Source organism: Globicephala melas, chromosome 9, assembly GCF_963455315.2.
Source record: "Globicephala melas chromosome 9, mGloMel1.2, whole genome shotgun sequence".
NCBI classification, from domain to species: Eukaryota; Metazoa; Chordata; class Mammalia; order Artiodactyla; family Delphinidae; genus Globicephala; species Globicephala melas.
Genome location: NC_083322.1, coordinates 85,840,229 through 85,854,996, shown reverse-complemented (window position 1 = coordinate 85,854,996; position 14,768 = coordinate 85,840,229). Strand labels below are relative to the sequence as shown.

General features: G+C 40.1%; 1 protein-coding gene across 4 annotated transcripts in view; it reads left to right on the top strand.

The window, feature by feature from the left end:
* Window positions 1–14,768, top strand: part of RELN (reelin) — a 522,413-nt gene that overhangs the window by 422,842 nt on the left and 84,803 nt on the right. For all 4 annotated transcript variants that reach the window (XM_030834331.2, XM_060304789.1, XM_060304788.1 and 1 more), the window contains exons 31-37: window positions 372–448; window positions 5,948–6,106; window positions 6,293–6,481; window positions 7,018–7,291; window positions 10,079–10,219; window positions 10,325–10,502; window positions 14,306–14,390. In XM_030834331.2, the coding sequence (XP_030690191.2) occupies window positions 372–448; window positions 5,948–6,106; window positions 6,293–6,481; window positions 7,018–7,291; window positions 10,079–10,219; window positions 10,325–10,502; window positions 14,306–14,390 (1,103 nt within the window). The remainder of the gene's footprint in view (window positions 1–371; window positions 449–5,947; window positions 6,107–6,292; window positions 6,482–7,017; window positions 7,292–10,078; window positions 10,220–10,324; window positions 10,503–14,305; window positions 14,391–14,768) is intronic.

Genomic DNA, 14,768 nt, shown 5'->3' with positions numbered 1-14,768 from the left:
TGTTAGATTTTTCCTCCTGAGTTTCCAAGGATAGTATCATCTCAATTTAAAGGAATTCCCATTTCAGTGATTTCATTAAATCATATCAGACTGTCACAATGAAGTGGAATTAAACTGTTTCCTTTTGTTTCAGTAATTATTCCAGAATAAAATTAATGGTCATATTAATTAACTTTTTCAAATGGTTGCAGAATTAACTTACTATATAATCTTTGTAGTTTCTGTTTGTCATATGCCCTTCGAATTTAAAAGTAGTACCTAAGAATTATAGGAGTTTTACTTTTTAATGTGTCAAAATACAAAGGGCTAAATCTCTTCTGAGCTCATCTATTTGTAAGTAAACTGAAGTGTTTTGGGATTTTTTCCCCCAGACTCGTTCAGTTTTATATACAAATTGGAAGCAAAACTTCAGGAATTACCTGCATCAAACCACGAGCTAGAAATGAAGGTAAGCTGCTATATTTCCATAGAAATTACAGTTACTACTAGCAAATTAGTTCTTTCTCCTCCCAAAGTTTGGCCGGGATTTTGTAAACTGATACACTACCTTAGATCATTCCTTCTCTTCTCTCCTCTATCAGTGAGTGGGTAACTACATAGAGCCTTGGTCTCTAAGATTCCTCATCCAGATCCTTAAGCCTGTAAACAGGGAAACCTGTTCCTTTATAACTTTACACGGGAGGAAACGAAATTGCAGAGACTCTTACATTCAGCACGGTTTAGGTCTAGGAACTTGTTTGCATAGGGTATTGCTGAATGCGGATCATACTCTGCTTCCCGCCCGTAAGCATCCTGAGGGTACTAGAATCCTTTGGTGGAAGGAGCAGTTCTTGTAGTAATAAACATGAACTTTTACTGAGTACCTACTATATGCAAGGCACTGTACCAAGTGTTTTATCTGTTAATGCATTTAATCCTCCCCATACCTCTTTGCCATAGGTACTATTATTTGTCCTATTTTACACATGTAGAAGCTGAGGCACAGAGAGGTCAAGTAACTTACCCAAGATCATTCAGTCAGTAAGTAGATAAGCGGGGAGTCAAACCACTCATGCTGGCTCTAGAGCCTATGCCTTAACCACCATGCACACTGCCTCTCTCCTTGCCCAGAACTCTCCTCTCTCTAGGCATCCATACCATCTTCTGCCTCCATGATTCAGTGCTGAAAGAAATTCATAAGGCTTGAAACATACATAGATGGCCTTCAGTTGCTCTACAGATATGACGGATTCCTTAAGGGACCCCGCATATGAGTTGGTTCCTGGTACAAAATCCATGAGCTTCTCAGATAGGTTTTCCTCCAAACATTGACCTCGTAAATAGTATATGAAGAATTTTGCAGCTTCTAAGTTTGTTATTCTCTCAGGCATGACTATGTAAAACATATTGGCTTAAACACTATAGTACCTGTTAGTCAATAGAGCTACCAATAGCTCTGTTCATCAATTCTAAATGTCCTTGGCCATATCATCACTGAAAGCTTCCATGACTTTTTCTAAGTATCTCAGTACTTTTAGTCTAGTAATTATCCAGATAATCTGTTTACTGAAGCAGCAGTCTAGAAACTTATATAGACTATTTTGCATTTCCTAATCTCTTGACAAACATTTATTAAGAATCTGCTCTAAGCTAGACACAGTTCTAGGTGGCACCGACACAGTGTCACTGAAAGACGGATGCATCAGTCATGATGAGCTAGGTTATGCTGCAATAACAAACAACCCTCTAAATCTCTGTGGGTTAAAACAAAAAGGATTTGTCCTTTGTGCTGCATTTTCCTCATGGGTCATCTGAGGTCCTCATTCCAGCACCCAGGATAATGAAACAGCTGCTGGGGAGCTTCTGGATGTTGCCAGCCACGTGGCAGAAGGAAAGAGAGTGTGTGGTAAAGGGGACAAGACATGCAGACTACCACATGCCAGGATGGGAAGAACTAGTGGGGCAATGATGAGCATAGCAGACAGAAGCCCTGCCCTTAAGGGAACTTACCTTCTAGTAAGAGGAGTCAGAAAATCAATGGTAACGAAAAGAAATAAGCAAGATGTTAGATTGATGGGCTAGACAGAAATAAATAAGCTGATGAGATGGAAAGTAAACTTATGCAGGGGCAGATACAGATTTCGATAGAATGGTCTGGGAGGGCCCTCACTGAGGAAGTGACATTTAAATTGAAATCTAAAGGGTGAAAAGGAGCCAGCACAGGAGGAGCTCAGGGGAGGTTTTCCAGTCAGAAGAAACAGCAAAGGCCACGAGGTGGAAAAGAATTGTGGTATTGGAGGAACAGAAAGAAAGCCAGGTGGCCTGGGGCATGTGAAGGTCGAGGAGTGCTTGGGGGCGAGGGGCAGGGGCCCAGTCAGGCAGGACCTGGCTGGTCAGTGGTAGGGAGGTGGGGTCGGAATCCACTGTCGTCAGGGAAACCAATTGGAGGCTTTTAGGTCAGGTAGTGACGTAACCTGATTTAAGTTTTTACAGGATCACCCTGCGGAAACAATATGTAGTTCAAAGCAAAGGAGTATTTCTAGAGCACATTCTCCGCCCACACAGACACAGGAGCTTTGAGGGATGCAAAGGTAGATGGGGTCCTGTCCCAGGACATTGCTAGCTGATTGGAGAGGTAGAGCACTTTAATGTTGTCCTTGACCCTTGTAATAAAATTATTATTTAAAAATAGTTTGTGGTTGGCACAGTGTAGCAACTGTGTGCATGTGCATATGTGCATGACTCTTCTGAAAATTACAAATCCGTACCCCTATTTGTATATGAGAAAAAAAGACCAACTCTGGCCAGAGTACAGTGGGAAGCATCCACTTACTGACCTGAAGCTCTGCTCTATACTTAACCTCTGATTACAAATGCTCTTGTCTGCCCTGTTGGGCTTATTCCCTTAGGATTCCTTTAAGAACACAACTTTTTCTGGACGACTCTGAGCCATTTTCTTGAACTCACTGCTGCCTGTGTAATTTACATCCCACAGGCATTTCTCAGTCTTTTATTGAAAAGTGGTTGTTAAAATGTAAATCTGCCTAAATCCTTGAACAAATCTCTTCTAGTGATGAAAGTCACAATTTTTTACATACTCAAGCTGAAGCCTCAATTTACATATTTGGAATTAAAATCAAAATTAGGCTATCTTCAATAAGACTGGGAAGATTGTAGATGAAATTGTAATTTAAAAAGGAAAATGTTTTATGTTCCTTAAACACTCAGTAGATGAGCTAAGATGGCTTGGTGTATTCAGATGGACAGTGTTTAGATGACACAGCTGAAGAGGCTCAGCGATTGATATAAAATATGGATATTGCTGTTTCCCTGTCTTGCATTTCTCCATCCCTTCATACTTATCTGCAAGGCACTTCGTTGTCCTGCAGAATTGGGGCCCTCATCTCTGTAGATCTTGTGGCTGCCTGAAGGTATAAGTGACACTCCTGAAAAAGTTAATGAGGAGAAAGGCAGCAAGAAGAAACCAAATGGAGTATGGACCTCTTGAGCTGTGTTTCTCATATTCCTGTGTACATCTGAATCCTTTAGGAGGCTTTCAAATGCAGATTCTGATTCAGTAGGACTTGGGTGGTATGCTGCGTAACAAATCGTTCCAAAACTGAGTGGCCTAAAGCAACATCTGTTATCTTCTAGCTTCTGTGAGTCAGGAATTCAAGAACAGCTTTGCTGGGTGGATCTGGCTCCAGACCTCTCATGAGGCTGTATGCAAGATAAAAGCCAAGACGGTGCAGTCATCTAAAGACTCAACCAGGGCTGGAGGATCTCTTTCCAAGATGCTCACTTACATGGCTATTGGCAAGAGGCCTGTTTCTTTCAGTGGACCTAGCCATAGGCTGCTTGAGTGTCCTTACTACCTGTCAGCTGACTTTCTTCAGAGAAAGACCACCATGAGAGAGCAGGGAAGAAAGTGCAAGCGCCTTTTATGGCGTACTCTCAGAAGTCACACATTGTCGCTTCTACGATATTCTATTAGAAGCAAGTTACTGAGTCCAGCCACACTCAAAAAGAGAATTAAGCTTCACTTTTGATGGGAGGAGTGTCAAAGAATTTGTGGACATGTAAAAACACCACAGGTAGAGCCAGTTCCCAGGTGATGCAAGCACTGGTCCTTGGACCATACTTTGAGTAGAAGGTGCTAAAGGACCACCAGTGAGATTTTAGTCTTGTGACGCTTCATTTCTTCGTACTGTATCTGCTTTCTAAATAGGTCACCCAGATAACTATCTAAATTATTCATTTTCTCTCCCTCTCTCTCTCTCCCCTATGTTATTAAATATAAACCATATCAAACAAATTAATATCTACAAGACAAACTATATTTTGAGAAAACATCGAGGGTTGGAGACTGGAGTTTTCTCAGATGCTCCTCACCTTGACTAGAATAAAAATGAGAAAGAGCCTAGCTTCAGTGTTCTTCATGAACTTTGGTGTGGTTCTCTCCCTTCTCCAGCACATGGGTCTCACCTCCACCCACTGAAGCTCCAACTGCGCATGTCTACACGCATACACAGCATACTGTCTCCCCAGAGAGTTCCTATTCTTTGAGCTGTTTTTATCCTCTCGTCAAACACGATGATTTCTTGTATTTTAAATATGGTAGGATTAATTCTCCTGAGATTTCCAATTTTTTTGCCTCTTAGTCATTATTATTTCTGGCATCACCCCTTGTCAGATGTGGTGACAGTAATTCCATGTAACATCAATTAACCTTAAAAGGCTTTCTTTTAGTTCTATATTTTATCATATTATTTCTTGAAACTTAATTTTAGTAAACTCTTTGCTGTGCAACATGACAGAGGGATTGAGATGTTCTGGTTAGTCAATAATGAGGAAACTAAAAAGTTATTGTAAGAACCATGAATTATTGCAATTACAAAAAGATTAGAGCATAATAAAATTAATATAACAAATGCAACTTTACTGAACATAATTTCTGTGAATACTCAGAAAGCACTTCAATATCCCCAGTCATAATTATGAATATGCAGTGCCAGTCTTAGGAACAGTTATAGAATAGCAATCAGATAGATGCCAAGAAAGCCCTCTGCCCCCCCCCACATCAAGTAAAATATATTTTTTTATTAATTGCTAATGATCATATATATATCCTGTTGATTCCTACCATTTCATCATTAGCAACTTTTTCCTTTGCATTCAACATTACCCTTTCCCTGTGTCCTCTTTTAAAAGAAAAATTTTTCTGGGATAGATAGCAGGAATAGCACACGAAGTATCTTAAACTTTAACATGCATTTCCCTAAATCACACCTGGTGACAGGCAGAGGGAGGGGGGGTAGAAGGGGTAAGTGAAGGGGAAAGATGACACAGAGAAAGAAAGGTAGAACTAGAAAGGTAGAGAAAGAAAGGTAGAACCATCAGATGGGAGTGAGTTCTTCTGCTTTGCTATTTAATAATTTGTCTTTATTCAGTCTTCAGTGACCAAGGGCTGACAAAGTGTGAAGTGCCAGTAAAAATTCTGTTCTGTTTAACAGACCTTCACGTTGGGCTGTGCTTCCTATCTGGTACACTGGTGGCAAAGAGCACTTCTTGGTTTTGTACTGGGAGATTGAGATATTTTTTCTGAGTATATAATAATGATATGAGACTTTGTAAAGTTCAGGACAGAATCTAACATTCAAATACGTAATCTGGAGTGGATTTTTATGTCCCCCTTACCAACCTACTCATCACCCATACAAAGCTGAGTGGTCTTTAAAAAGAGCTTATGTATTTTTCCCCCCACTTCCTAGGAGTCAGTGCATTAGAAACTGTCAAGAAATTGATGAGCCTTCAGGTCTACGAATTCATTCCTTGGAAGTTAGATGAATGTGCCCTCATCCTATGAGATGCAATCCTGCAGTCTTGCCATTTCAAATAATACTGTCCCTTGCCTTTTTTGCCTCTAGGAGAGCTGTCTAAGTAACTGGATTTATGTCTTTTAACTCAGGGCTTGTTGTTCAATATTCAAATGACAATGGGATACTCTGGCATTTGCTTCGAGAGTTGGACTTCATGTCATTTCTGGAACCACAGATCATTTCCATCGACCTTCCACGAGAGGCAAAGACACCTGCAACAGCTTTCCGATGGTGGCAACCCCAACATGGCAAGTTACTGCTCACCCCAAGTTTCCTGGTAGCGTTTAGATCATCCAGTTAAAGCCACGTTGTGCTGTGTGTTTCTTAATTTGCTGTCGATTTCTAGATAATTTGATTTAAAGCCACAGTCATAAAGATATTCCTATTGCTATATAATGAACCTTCTCTGACTGCCTTTATTCATCTGATTTCAGGGAAGCACTCAGCCCAGTGGGCCTTGGATGACGTCCTTATAGGAATGAACGACAGCTCGCAAACTGGGTTTCAAGACAAATTCGATGGCTCTTTAGATCTGCAAGCCAACTGGTATCGAATCCAAGGAGGTCAAGTCAATACTGACTGTCTCTCTATGGATACTGCTCTGATATTCACTGAAAACATAGGTATACGTTTTCACCAGATAAAGGGAGAATATTTCATTAACTGGAGGATTAAATTAACTAAAACCCAAAAGCAGATTCTCTAATGCAAAACTGTGTGCATAACTGCCTGCACTGAGGGGGGCTCTTGGAAGTAAAGACCTGTGTTGTCCTTTAATGTAACTTGGTGAGCCCAATAACAGTTTGTGCAGGAACTGTCTTTCATGGCATGCATAATATGACTAAGGTTTCTTAAAAGTGGGGCAAAAGTACCTATCTGAAAACATTCCCATGTTTCATAATTTGCAGTATTACAATTTGCAGACTCTCTATTAGCCTGTCTCAAGATGGTAAAGCTTTTCAAGTTAGAAGCCTTCCATATTTCTGAGTCTATGCTAACTAGATAAAAATAGTCAACGTGAGATGAAAAGCCAAAGCACATGTGAGACACTATAGATAAGACATGAGTTTTGTTTGCCACTGAAAGCATGATGAGCAGAAACACCAAATAAGAAAAGAGCACAATTATGTGCTGCCATTAAACTTTTCCTTTTTTGTAGGAAAACCTCGTTATGCTGAGACCTGGGACTTTCATGTGTCAGCATCGACTTTCTTGCAGTTTGAAATGAGCATGGGCTGTAGCAAGCCCTTTAGCGACTCCCACGGTGTACAGCTCCAGTATTCTCTGAACAATGGCAGGGACTGGCATCTTGTCACCGAAGAGTGTGTTCCTCCAACCATTGGCTGTCTGCACTACACAGAAAGTTCAGTTTACACCTCTGAGAGATTCCAGAATTGGAAGCGGATCACTGTCTACCTTCCACTCTCCACCATGTGAGAATTGTCATTTGGCTACATGTCAGAACTTCGGGTTTCTATCACCTAACTGGAAAATAATTATGATGCCACTTGGCAATTCTATTACTCTCTCATGATAATCATGCATGGAGTATACCGGGGGGAAAGAAAAGTTCAAGGTGCTTGGGAAAAATTTTTAAATGTGGTTAAGAGTTCCGAGAGTTTTCCAAGGCTGAACTTTTCTGTTCTTCAGCAAGGTGAAGGCTGCCCACCAGATTCAGTTTTTAAACTGTTGTAAAAACAAATATCTACCCAATAACCAGACTGATACTTATCCACATGAAGCAGTTTGTGAAATCATCACATGTGGAAGAGTATCCTTAGTTGTTTGGGTTTTTTTGTTTTTGTTTTTGTTTTTTTTGCGGTACGCGGGCCTCTCACTGTTGCGGCCTCTCCCATTGCGGAGCACAGGCTCCGGACGCACGGGCTCAGCGGCCGTGGCTCACGGGCCCAGCCGCTCCGCGGCATGTGGGATCTTCCCGGACCGGGGCACAAACCCGTGTCCCCTGCATCGGCAGGCGGACTCTCAACCACTGTGCCACCAGGGAAGCCCCTGTTTGGGTTTTTTTTAATCTCAGTACCGGAATAAGAGTAAAAGGTTCGTTCTTTGGGGATGCTCATATCCTTTTACATCTTTCTTCCCCTCCACAGTATTTCAGATCACATTCAGGTGTTATATTAGGGCTTACAGCAGGCTCCCACTTTTGTGGTTTAGGCATTTGCATAATTTGGGGATCTTTCTAGGAACCAATGTGTACTATGGTGGGTGGTAGAGATTGTACCCTCCTGGGGCTGCTCCCCGCACATCCCTGTATCTCCCTTCCACTGCTCTGCTCTGAATTGTAGGCAAATTGTCCTCTGTAAGCTGCATTTGCCAGCTGCATGTGTTTGCTGGCTTCCTGATAGATTTAGAGAGTAGCAGATACTGGCAAGAAATTGGAGGGTGGAAATAAAGTTAAGCCAGGGTGTTCCTTCCCCTCCCTTTCTATCTCAAGTGCATCTTGGCCAACTTCAGCAGCTCTAGCTTCCCCGAGATGTCCTTCCATGTGACACTGGCCCCTGGGCACTAACCTCATCTCCTCTTATGTCCCTCCATCTTTGGACTTGTAGTGCTTTCTGACTTTGTTAAACTCTGGTTTCCTCACTGCCCCCATGCTCTGCCATGAACTGTGCATCCAATTCCTTGTGTTAAATTCCCTCTGTGTTAAATATTTACAGTGGTTTCCATTTTCCTCGTTCAATTTGGATTCAGAGAGGCACAAACAAGTGGCAGAGAAAAAAAAAACAAACACAGGAAATCAAAGCGTTTTAGTATATAACCCAAAATAGTTTCCTGTGGACCCCAGAGCTTTAAAGAGTGCTAACTTGTAGCTCATTTATTCACTTTATTTTTATTCAACAAACATTTATTGAATATCTGTTATGTTTTAGATCTCTGACACAAAATGAATAAGTTGATGCCAGGATCCAAATATATTATTTAGGGTAACAGGTATCTAAACAGTTATCTTATAAAATGATAGCAGAAGCAAAACCCAATGGTATTATTGAAACACAGGGAGATACTACCTAACTCAGTTTGGGGAGATCGGAGGGAGATTTCTGGAGGAACTGATGTCTGAGCTGAGTCTAAATAAGTGAGTAGAGCTTGTCTGAGTGAAAAGCACTCGTTGGGGAGGAGGGGCGTATGTGCTGTTGTAAACCGAAATAGAATCCCAGAGGCCAGAAGAAACAAGAGTTTATGGGGAAGTGCAAGGATTCCATGCTATCAGAGTATAATTGTGAGGCAATAGGGGAAGACGAGGCAAGGGCAGAGGGCAGACAATGAAAGGGCCGTGTATTTATTAGAGGTTTGGCCTTGACATTGCATGTGTTGGGGAACCATTTCAAGGGTGTAAAGCTGAGTGTCGATGTGACTAGATTTCTGTTTCAGAGCCACCATGCTGGCAGCTGTGTTGCATTGAAGGAGAACTTGTGTAGGGGAAACTATAGCACTTGAGACTTTACTGTTGAAATTCCACTTCAAGTCAGCTGTGTTCTCCTTTCCAAATAACTAACACATTTCTACTGTGCAATCTGTTCCTAAGTGAGAGACTGCTGTTTGGTAAGGCTGCACATATTTCTGGATAAAGTGGTCTTCTGACAGTATATTCCAAATAACAGACTGCAAATATAATAAAAAACATGGGAGTACATCACATCATTCTAGTCTTCACCTTTAAGGGAGCCAGGCCCTCAGGAACCAAAATAGAGGCAGAGGTTGGATAGGGCTTCCATTTACTACCTCAGAAACCATTTAGGGAGCAGTAGAACAGAGACCTCATGGCAAGACCTTTGTAAGATTCCAACTTATACGCATGTTTATCATCCTCAATCTCTTTCCCAGTACTGAAAAGTAGTAAAAGCCTGAAAGCAAAAACTAAGGTTCTGCGTGTAGTTCAAACACAGAATAAAGTGATAGTTCAAAGTAACTCTCCCATCTCACATGTGTTCAGAGGCTCTTGTATGAAAGAAATGGTGAAATATTTTTAAAGCATGTTTTCTACTCTCCTGTTTGTGGGTCAAGAGTAAACAACATCCATTACTTGGTATGAAAACGAAGTGTCTCAAATAAAGAGGGAACTGGAACCCAGAGAGGGCACTTTAAAGGGAAAGAATTAAAATAAATGTTTTTGTGCTTTGAAGGTTGCCATTCAAACCAAGTGTGGGTTTTTTTTTTTTGGTTGTTTTCTTTTGTTTGTTTGTTTGTTTGTTTTTGCTTAGCTCTCCCAGGACCCGGTTCAGATGGATCCAAGCCAACTACACCATGGGGGCTGACTCCTGGGCTATTGATAACGTTGTGCTGGCCTCGGGGTGCCCTTGGATGTGCTCAGGACGAGGGATTTGTGATGCTGGACGCTGTGTGTAAGTTAATAAAACTGGCAGATTCTTTCTTTGTAATGCAGAGATAAAGATGGCTTCTTGATCTCACGACAGATAATTCCTTTTCTCCGTTCATTTTTTTCTTAGGTGTGACCGGGGCTTTGGTGGAACCTACTGTGTTCCTGTCGTTCCTCTGCCCTCGATTCTTAAAGATGATTTCAACGGGAACTTACATCCCGACCTTTGGCCTGAAGTATATGGTGCAGAGAGGGGGAATCTGAATGGTGAAACCATCAAATCTGGAACATCGCTCATTTTTAAGGGGGTCAGATAAGATTCTTCTTCACTACCACTGAATTCCCTACTTCACTCACTGCTCCACACACATGCATTTCTGTTCAGATGATGTATTATTTTATATATAGTTATTGTCTTCTAGGACATATCATGGTTTTAGAAGTCAGGATAGTGTTGGTTTGGGCAGAAGAAAATGAGGTATAAATTGGAAGAGAGAATTAGGGGCCATCTGGACTGCTGGTAATGTTCTGTTTCCTGAGTTGTATGGAAATTACGTAGCTGTGTTACTTTGTGATAATTCCATCATAATTTGATACTTTCCTTTATGTAATTTATATTTCAGTAAAAAAGGGTCCTTAAGGAACATGAATATGCTCATGTCAACAAAAACAACAAAAAATGTTTCCTCTTATATTCACTGCAGTCACTTTTTATGATCACTTAGGCATAAAATTTTTCCTTTGCTTTGGTAATCAGACCTTCTTTCCTCTCTGCTGGAATTATATATGTAAAAATTATATATATACTACTTCTAGAATCTTGACTTCTAGAATGTAGCATTTTATGTGTAATTAAGTATCTAACTTAGAATATTTTTTAATTGATTTTACGGAAGGTCTTTGCTTTTTCCTTTCACTTTCTTTCTTTTCCTCCTACCAATACAACCAGTTGGTGACTTTAAGAAAACCAAACATTTAAGCCAAGTTAAATAACATTCTCAAACATCATTAGTGTATTTTTTGTATTTCAACCTAGATGTTGGTTAGAGGGTTGGTAAACAATTGTGTGAAACAGTGCTGAGCTGACACATCTTCATATGTGAATACATGCTACATCCTGTCTCACTCAGCTGGGGAAATCGGCTAATCTAGGTGTGCAAATGAAATCTTTAACAAAAATCTGCATGGGTTTCTGTACATCCTTAATAATTAACACCTAACAGTTAGAAAATTAGACACCCTGGAACTTTTTCAATTATAGCTAATAGATGCTGACTGTCATCCTTGTTTGAATCCAGAATTCTTCTCAAGTTTTAGATGAGATAGAAAAAGCACTTTAAGGGTCAGAGAGATTTATAAGTCCCTGAGTGCTATAAGGGGCCAAAAGAAATTGAGGCAGGACATTTCGGGGTGGAATCTTCTGTTTTTTTGTGTGTATGTTTTTAAGTCTTGTCTGAGACTTTAGCTCTCATTGCCACTATCTACTTGAAGCAGTTGACAAGACCAAAAAAGATAAAGTCCTGTGATTCAAATATCTTTACCTGATAAAATTTTAAGCAGTAGAATTAAACTGGTCTCTAGATCCTATAAACAAGGAAGACATATAGTCTTTTATATGTTCCCTGTAGCCATCCAAATGCAAGGGCAGCCAAGCATTATATGTGTTGGACATATTATCTATCAGCTCTGCAAGATGCAGAGAGGGCTTAGCGTGTGCCATTCAGTAGGTTGTAGTTTGACCTAGAAAGGCATTCTTTTGTGAAAAAGGAAATGATAGGCTCTTTTTAATGTTTATAGATTCAGGAGTGCTATCCACTATTAAAATAGCTTCACTTTTAGCACAATGGATTACTGAATCTGGAAGAGGATGAGAAAAAAACATCTGTATGAACTAGAATATATACAGAAGCTGGGCATGACAGTTCCACTGGGCAATTATCAATATCAAGGGCTTAACTATAAACAAAATTTTAAATATGAAAGAAAGATACCTTCATAATTACAGATCATGCCAACTTTCAACAAAATTTCTCCTACAAGGGACTTCCCTTGGCCTTATAATGCAGGATCTGCCTTATAATGCAGGAGACACAGGTTCGATCCCTGGTCAGCGAACTAAGATCCCACATGCTGCAGGGCAACTAAGCCCGCGGGCCACAGCTACTGAGCTTGCGCACCTCAACTAGAACCCACGCACCACAACTACAGAGCCCACACACCCTGGAGGCTGCGCACCACAACTAGAGAAGAGAAAACCCGCACACCACAATGAAAGATCCCACCTGCCTCAACAAAGGTCGTGTGTGCCGCAACTAAGACCCGATGCAGCCAAAAATAAATAAAATAAATAAATTTTTTAAAAATTGCTCCTACAAGATACACTATAAAATGGGTTCTTTTATGGCTGACTTATATTGACCCATGGGAACAATTTTATACTCACATTCCATAATCAAGGGGGAAGAACAATCATATTCCTTTATCTTGATGTTGTCAAGGGATATTTATGAACTGGATCTATTAACTACCCACCTCAAAGCTTTTTCACTGTATTGATAAGATGAAGAAGTGACCTTTCCCCATAAGCTTAACCTCTACATGGCGCCAAGCTGTAAAAACATCCAAGGCCTTCTGTTTGTAAGTGTATGAGGCAGAGGGTAAGGATATAAAGACATGCAGTGATCAAGCATCAGGGACTGAGCAGGGCAGTGAGTTATTATGATAAAAGAAAAATAAGACTGGAAATATAAGGCTTTTACACAGCAGCCTTTAATCCAGGAAGTTTGAATCTATGCTTTGTGAAGTTCAAGGGTGGGTATAAATGCAGTTGCTTTTTCATTACCATATCAAATAATTCTCAAATTCTAAATTTAACATTAGCTGGATATCTCTCCCCAAACCAAAAAATAATTTAATAAACAAAATAATGGTATCTTAAAGGGTGGAGGATAAGTTTCAGAATCTGACACATCTAAGTTCAAATCCTGCTATCCTCACGTTTGCAATCTTGGGTAAGTTACTGTCCCTCTCAGATTTTGTTTCCTTATCTGCAACAGGAAGATAATAATATATTTCCCTTAGGAGTGATAGGTGCTTCTTAAAGGAGTAAAGTGGTTCTTTTAGAACCCACCATGTTGTAGGCACTCAATATATGGTTACTATTACAAAATCAGTCCTATTTAAAATTTTTCAGCTATTGAAGAATGTACTCTATAATAAATGTTAAGAAGAAGAGGAAGAATTTGCTTTCTCTACCTAAGATTCCATTTGGTATTTGTTAGTTGATAATTAAGAAATCAATAGACAGTGTCCACTCAGTATCACACAGCCCCACACCACCAAAGAGCCACTTCATTCAGAGTCAGACCTGAGAAACCGAAAGGCCTGTTTGTACCTAGGACATCTGCATAGTGAAGTTCTGTTTTACTGGCTGTCACCGCAACCCTGTGTACACACGGAGAAAACAAGCTATGGAGCTGTCAATCCCAGGCAACCAGAAATAGTTAATTAGCAGAAAAAATTACTAAAGCCAATATGATCACTTTCCGCCTTCCTTGGCTTCTCTGCATGAATGGTTCCAGCCTGGGCTTGGGGACTTGCTTAGTTATGCCTTATTTAACTTGACCAACTGGAGGGTGTTGTGTCAGCCTGAATGAGAGCTTCCCAGGGCCGTCACAGCACGCAAATGAGTAAGTTCCTAAGACTCTATGGAACCCTGAAAAAGTTACCTATTAGCTCCCAGCTTCCAGCAGGAGCACTTGGCACATTTTCCGTCTGTTTCCTCGTTATTCCTCTCACAACATGCTGTGATCAAAGGAGGCTGTTTTTTAAAAAGGCCTGTAGATATGTAATGCTATCATTCTTGCACTGCTTTCTATAAGTCACAGCAAAGTGTGACTTGGAGTTGAGACAATGAGATATTGTTAGTTAGGCATAGGGAATGAAAGCCATTGAAAGGGGAAATGATCAATTTTTCCTTCCAAACTGGACCAAGTATTGCTTCTTGATCATTATGTATCATTTAGCTAATGTAAGTTAGATGTATAAAATCAAAGGAAAATAATTTTGCAAATGAAATGAGATTGCCTAACATATGTGTTTTTGTTTACAGGAAGGACTAAGGATGCTCATTTCAAGAGATCTAGACTGTACCAATACAATGTATGTTCAGTTTTCACTTCGATTTATAGCAAAAGGTAAGCCTTTCTATGAGTATGAATTCACTATTTCCCTTCAAGCAAATTTCCCCATGTATAATTCCTCCTCCACAGAGAAGTAACAGATTTGAGGCCTATTAATTTTGTTATATGGGAGAGCTAACATAAATTTGAGTACATAGTGTTCACAAATGTTCTATACTATATATTCCTTTTAATATAAGGGTAAGATAACTACTTGTTTTATAATAATTTCATACAGATGTAGTAATCATACTAGTCCTGTGGTAGTTAAGTTTATCATCATGTCCTTGAGTCTTTTTTCCACCACTTCTTTCTAGCCGTAAGAAATTTAAATTTAAGAAATTTAACTTATGGAAACTTGGGATTTTCTTTCGCAGATGTGAACGGTGAACC